Below are 6933 nucleotides of genomic sequence, written 5' to 3'. Positions count from 1 at the left end.
CCTGATGCATTATTCAGCCCGTTCCCATTCATCAGGGTGTGGAAGGATGATTTTACAACACTGAGGATGTGTTGAATAAAAAGACACTTATTTTTGAAATGTGTTTGCCTAGCTCTTTAACTGAGCAGGGCTTTAGCAGTACTGCTTCAGTCCAGCTGTGCTTTTTTAAGGCTAGTTTGAGCCATCAGCTCGGAGAACGCGCTGTCTAGCAGAGCTCTGCTTCAGTCACCACTTTGCAAAAGATTCAGGAAAAAAAATAAATGTATGTCATGGCACAGTGGTCTCCAGCGCTTTATCTCTGGACACTTTCACTGGTGACCGGCAAATGTGATACGTGGAGAGAGGGCTAAGACCTCTACATAAAGGAAATGGCCTGTTTTATCCTGGAATTGGATCATGGCAGCCTTTTTTGTTTGGTTTTGGCCTGAAATTAATGGGGGAGGGGTGCAGGGTGGAATCTAATCCGTTCCCGTGCCAAGTAGTTGTCATGAGGGAGAATAGCAGAGTCTGGTCCAGGGCTAGGGAACAGTTTCTCACTTATTTCCTAAAGTGGAAAAACAACAGTCTGAAAATTTTGACCGAGGCAGCTGGTGAGAACGTGGTCTCCGTTTGCCGTAGGTGCCAGAACATACGATCACCTTAAGAAGACGAGAGATGAGGAACGGCTGAAGCGCACCATGCTGTCTGAAGTGCTGCAGTACATCCAGGACAGCAGCGCCTGCCAGCAGTGGCTCAGCCGACAAGCTGATATGTACGGTTACAGTAAGACCGCGCATTTTGCATACCTGTGCTTTACTCAGGTGCATCCAACGCATTTTTTTCTGCCTGGCAATAACAAATGCATTCCCGATTTATTACAGTAGGAACAGTCTGCAAAATTCAGAAGGGCGAGAAACTGGATAACAGCAATAGTACTTGTTGAAGTGCAGAGAAGAAAATGACTAGTACGGTCTCAATTTCATATTTGAGGAACTTAACTGCTGTTAATAAAGTCGTGGAGGAAAATAAGGTCCTTATGGGTATTAATGAGGGCACAGATGCCACTTGAAATGTTTCAGATGATTTTAGATGTAGCAGCATTATTAATGTGTAGTCACCCTGCCCAAGCACTTCGTTTCAAGGAGGAAGCCGCAATGCAAAGGAAGTGCATCCTGTACGCTATAGGCTCTGAGCAGATGATTTGGAATTTCCCCAGTCAGTCTCCTCTGAATTTTTTATTTTGTCCCCCACCATCCCCTTTTTTTTTAAAAAAAAAAAAACAAACAAAAAAACCCCACAGGTTTCAGACCTGGTCTTCAATCTGGAAGTGCTAAATATTTAGAAATCCTGTTGACTTCAGATCATGGCCTGTCTTATGCAAGTTGAATTGTATATTATTAGAAGTCGGGTAAAAAGTAGTTTCAGGGCCAATATATGCAAAAATTCTTTAAAAAAAAAAAAAAAAAAAAGAAATGAAAGCAATTTGAAAATTTCCTTTCTTTTCAGTGATTCCGGCCTGAGTCCCACGGTACCAGTTCCTTCAAATTCAGGTAACTACTAGATTTGGCTGGTCTGTGATAAAAAGCCAGCCGCACACCAGTAACACCACTCTGACAGCCAGTTGGAGAGTGACTCTGTTGCCTGAGTGCCAGAGTGTCAGTCCTCAGGCCCCATGGTTTAGCACTGCTCAAGTCAACATTACCTCAATCTGCAACTCGTTCCACGTGCAAATCCTGTAGGGTTCTTTTGCTGAATTTCTAGATTTCTCTGGCTACAGATGGAAAATGCATCCTAAAGCTACATTAACAAGGCAGGAAAGAATTTTCACATGAGAACAAAATTTTATCTTTAAAAGATAAAGCTCATCCATATTTTTTTTTTTTAATGAAGCTGTATAGCACATACGATAGCAATAGGAACCTGAGAGAAAGCAGGTTTGGGAGGGCAGAACACCAAAAAACAGTTGCCTGAGAAGCAGGCAGTGCTTGCAGCATCAAGCGCTCCAGAGTGACAGGATGAGATGATACAGGTTGCCTCTGCAACTTTAGCTTTCCTCTTCTGTGAGTATGTTTTTATATTCTTTAATTCCATAATCACAAATTACCTTTTTTTCCACCAAGAGGGCCCCTACTTCTCTCAGTGCCCGGTAAGGACAGAGTCAGGGACCACTCAAGGCCCTGTGAACAAGAGCTCTGTAAAATCCCATCTCATTTGCTGAGGGCACAGGATGGCATGCGATGAATGAGAGTAGGGTAAAGTTTTACTATAAAGCTGTTGCTGGGGAAACTGGCTTCTAGCTCTGTCTCTACATCCAGTTTTTACGTGGATGCGAATAAACCACTTGAACCAAACTTGTCAGAGGTGGCCACTGAGACTATATGTCCTTCCTCTATTCTGCCAGAAGCCCTGGAAATTTGGGTCAGAATACCGAGCAATTAGTCCGTGCAGAAGTCAACACGCGCTATGTTTTAAACGTATTTGGTGATAGCTAAGATGATTGGTGTTTTGGAGAGAGAACAGCATTGTGTATCTCAGGCTGGGCATCCAGAATCCATGCAATGGGGACGGTATCCCCTCAGCTGAAGGACTAGTATGAAGAATGAAACTAATTTTTTGTCAAGTATTCAGTGGGCAGTGAAGGAGAAGAGCCCAAGAGAACACGAATTGTTTTGCTTATGGAGCTCAGATAGCATGCAGTGTTTACAACCAGCATCACATGTTGAACAAAACCCAAACAAAATACCATATAGTTGGCAATTAAGCAAACATCCTGCATACTGAATAAGGCAAGGATAGTGCGGAAAAACTGCCACGTGTCTATATAATTAAAGGCTGCATCATACTGAATATACAAGAGGGCAAATTAGTGTTGCTTAACTTTACGTCTAGATTTTGAGATCTTGACTTTGCAGCCGTAATGTGTTTTCTTTAATGTAGTGTGTATGTGTGTGTTATTTCCTGGGTTTATAAAAGAGTAAAACCAAATTCTGTCATGTCTCGCCATAGCACGCTCGGTCCAGGCCATAGAAAGAGGGAGCAGCGCTGGGAAAGAACTTCCTTTCCCAGAGACACACTAGTCCAGCTTCTCTCTAGCCCTTCAGCTCGCTCTCCGATCAGGCTCCCCTCACCCAGCCGGGCTCCCGCCTGTCTCCTACACGGGAGAAAGAGAGAGATGCTCCCCAGTCCCAGAGGCAGGACCTGGACAGGGCAGGGTCTGGAGCAGCGGCCAGCCCAGTCCTTGGGAAAACGGAGCTGTGGATTTCCCAGGATCTCATCACTTTGCCAAATTTGGGAAATCTGTCCTGGGATAAAGAGACCTATCTCTTAACAGTGCTAAATATGCAACCCACGGCACAGGGGCAACAGACTTTCTAAAAATGTAAATAAATAAGCCTAGCTTTGTTTTGAGCTCTGGAAGTTAAAAGAAAACCAAAAAACTATTAGGAAAAAAATAACACACAAACCTGCAAGTAAACAGCCCTCGTAAAAGTTTAAGCTGCACCAGTTAAAGTTCAGCAGTTATAAACAATAGCGAGTGAGAACTCTCAGACTGCCTTGCGACAGACATTTCTTCCAGTGCTGTTCATCATAACAGACCAAAATAAATCCGCAAACTGCATTTGCTTTACAATATCCGCATCATATTTAAAGGCGTTTAAAGAAAACTGCTTCCTGAAGCTGTCTGTAACGCCGGCGAAACTGCCCGCTAATCACACCGATAACTAACCCGGGCATCCCGGCAGGGTGCTGCGCTCACGCCTGCTGGGAGGCAATCCCGCACGCTGCGCACCCCCGGCACATCCCCCCTCAGCCCGCGGGAAGGGGCGGTTTGGGCAGGAGGGGCAGTTCAGCTTAACGCCAACTCGAGAGGACGCCGTTGTCTGTCCCTTCCTCCTGAGCGCCAGGGAGCCAGCGCTAACAGCGCGAGACTCCTCCTGCAAGCACAGCGCTCAACCGCGGCAGTTGCAAAATCATATCTTTTATCAAATCAGCACAGTTTTTATGTTAAGCCCCAAATAAGCCTGTCTATAAACACTTGGATCATACCGGGTTACCATCCCTCTGTGGTAACACACCTAAGGAACAGCCACTGCCAAAATGCTCAGAGTTCTTTAGGGTTTTCCTCTCTCCTCTCTGCAGGTAGACGGAGTGCCCCACCGCTGAACCTCACGGGTCTCCCGGGGACAGAGAAACTTAACGAGAAGGAGAAGGAGGTGAGGAAAGGAATGGAAAGATAATCTGTATAAAACTTTATCTTCGTGGTGCAGGGGTGCTCGCACCATCTGTCCGAGGTGCTGTGAATGTCACCCCAGCTGTATGTCCTGACCGCTCTTTCCTGCTCACAAAAGTCATTCGGGTTTTCCAGTTGGCTTCTTAATTTCAGGTACTGTACCATACGTACAACATTTTGCTGCAGCAAATTAGCTTATTTAGCAAAGGAAGGCGGAGAGCACCAAGGTTTTATTACGTGCTATTATAATGTCCAGAGTATGACATTTTCTCTCCCTCCGTTGTGAGACCAGGGTGAGCAGAAGGGCTATTTTTCGCTAATGAACATTGGTTTTAAAACTGGCAGAGGATTTAGAATCATAGACTTGCTGAGGTTGGAAGGGACCTTTAAGATCATCAAATCCAACCATTAACCTACCCGGACAAAACCACTTCTAAACCATGTCCCCAAGTACCACATCTGCCCTTTTTATAAACACCTCCAGGGATGGCGAATCCACCCCCTCCCTGGGCAGCCTCTTCCAGTGTTTAATAACCCTTTCCGTGAAAAAAAGTTTCCTAATATCCAATTTCATCAAGGGGTTCACTGGACAGATCACTGAACCTGAATAGCAGAGCTCTTTCTATGTTATAGATATCCCACAGCCAAACCTCAACCAATTATGGTTGTTTTTTCACTGTCACGCTAATGTGAACCATGGAGGCGATAACAATGTACTCTTCTTTTCATGTTTTTTCCATATTTCTGCTTTTCAGTGCATACACCGTGCTTTTTGCACGCACGCGTGGCAGAGAATGGAATCGGGCTCTCTTTAAGCAATGGGTTTTAGCTTGACCCCGTGTTGCAGTTCCCATACAGAGTGCTCTTGCACGGTCACCTAAAGAGATCAGAGGTGCAGAGATCAACAGAGCAGAGAGAAAACGGGACTGCAGCCCACGCGGCAGCCCCCAGGAGAGGTACGCGCTGCAGCAAGGGGTCTGACGGCTATTTAGGGCTCAGCTTCTTCTGCAGCCCAGCATAGGCCTGTCCTCTGAGGCAGTGCAATGCTGGAAAACTATTGAAATAAAAGATTTATTTATTAATTTTTTTTTAAATAGAAGTCATAATCTGTCTTTAGGTTGTCTACACGGCAGGTTTTCAGTGTAGGTGAAACACAGATGTATTTCAGGCTTTTCCCTCTGTGTGGAAGCTGTTTCCCCTTCGCTGGAGATGGCAGCATTGAAAATCAGATCACAGATTCGCCATGGAACATGGCATTTCTGGCTCCGTTCGGCATATAAATAATTGTGACTAGGACATTAGTGTATATGGGGAATCTGATTTCCTCGTCAGCTGAGACATAAAGTCTGAGTTCCTCTGAATTCTGCAATTTCCTATCCATCAATGAGGAACAATCATTAAGCATCTCTTATTAAAAGGAGGAGACGGCCGGTATCTCCACTGGGAGCGACCCAGCGCACCGTCTAGAAGGCAGCTGGTATTTGGAAGCGAAACGGGAGCGTTGCAGCCCAACAGCAGAGCACGGGGGCTTTCGAAAGCAATTCCTTTTACCAGACTCCCAACCACGTCATGCCCTCCCTGCACGGTTTCCATCCGAGGCTTCCGGAGGGGGCAGGCGTTGTGTGCATAGCTGCTTTTGTAGAAAGGTATTAAAGACTTAGTCTGCAGGGGATTAATAGACAGATGCCCTCCCTGGCTCCCGTCCAGCAGGCTGAATTGCCGGTTGCAAGTCTCTTTGGCATGTGTACTTCCCTTGGTTTGTAAAGAACACCGCCCACACAGGACACACTCATAGTTACGCTCCTGTGAGCCGAGCGCCTGCTTTCATCCTCCTAGTTTATTTTTCAGTCAGGAATGTTTTTGAATGCAGCAGCCAGCAAGCTCAAGCTCCTCCCCTCCCTACCTGTGGATCGAAACAGCTCATAATGCGATTACTGCGTGCCTCCCCCGTACAAAAAAAGACACTTAAAATGTTTTCAGAAAAATACTCGCAATGTTCCTCCCCCAACGGGGATCACAGAATGAAAGAGCGTGACAAGTGTTAGCGTTTATTAACTTCACCTTTTGTCTTCCAGCTCTGTCAGATGGTGAGGTTGGTCCCCGGAGCCTATTTGGAATATAAAGCTGCTTTAGTGAATGAGTGCAACAAACAAGGAGGCCTGAGACTGGCGCAGGCTAGAGCGCTCATCAAGATCGATGTGAACAAAACCAGGAAAATCTATGACTTCCTTATCAGAGAAGGGTACATCACAAAAGCCTGAGGACAGACACCAGCGCTTCGGCTGGAGCAGGCAGATGTGGAGAAGCTTTGAAGTCACTCTGACAACGCAGAAAGATTTTAACAGTGTGGAATGAAGGACATTTCCTTTTGTTTAAAACCTTTGGGGGCTTTTTTTTTGTAAAAACAAGTAGGGAGCTTTGTTAAATTGTATGAATACTGACGTTTCTTTGTCTGGTTTCCTTTTGATTCTGCTGTTTAACACTGCTGCTGTCAGAATTACGCTGCCACGTAGCGCTGGAGAGTCATATGCCATATAAGCTCATCTTAAGTGTGAATGGGCATTCATTTCTAACACCTCTTGTAACTAAAAAGAGAATCACGGTACTTTTATGCTGAGAGTGACCCAGAATAAGGGCAGAAGAGCAGCACATAATGAGAGTCACACTTTCCCTTTGTGAGAGTACAGGGGTATAGAAATGCAGTTCCCTCCCTTCTTGTACTC

General features: G+C 45.4%; 1 protein-coding gene across 1 annotated transcript in view; it reads left to right on the top strand.

Moving 5' to 3' along the window:
* TADA2A (transcriptional adaptor 2A) overlaps positions 1-6733 on the top strand; it is a 24115-nt gene extending 17382 nt beyond the window's left edge. Inside the window, exons 11-14 of the mRNA XM_009881486.1 lie at positions 619-751; positions 1486-1529; positions 4120-4193; positions 6286-6733. Coding sequence (XP_009879788.1) covers positions 619-751; positions 1486-1529; positions 4120-4193; positions 6286-6471 — 437 coding nt within the window. The 3' untranslated portion in view covers positions 6472-6733. The remainder of the gene's footprint in view (positions 1-618; positions 752-1485; positions 1530-4119; positions 4194-6285) is intronic.
* Positions 6734-6933: the final 200 nt, after the last annotated feature.

The sequence above is a fragment of the Charadrius vociferus genome, unplaced genomic scaffold (genome assembly GCF_000708025.1).
Source record: "Charadrius vociferus isolate BGI_N301 unplaced genomic scaffold, ASM70802v2 scaffold323, whole genome shotgun sequence".
In the NCBI taxonomy this organism is placed as follows: domain Eukaryota; kingdom Metazoa; phylum Chordata; class Aves; order Charadriiformes; family Charadriidae; genus Charadrius; species Charadrius vociferus.
Note: the sequence above shows the minus strand (reverse complement) of the source record. Positions and strands in the feature narration are given on the sequence as shown.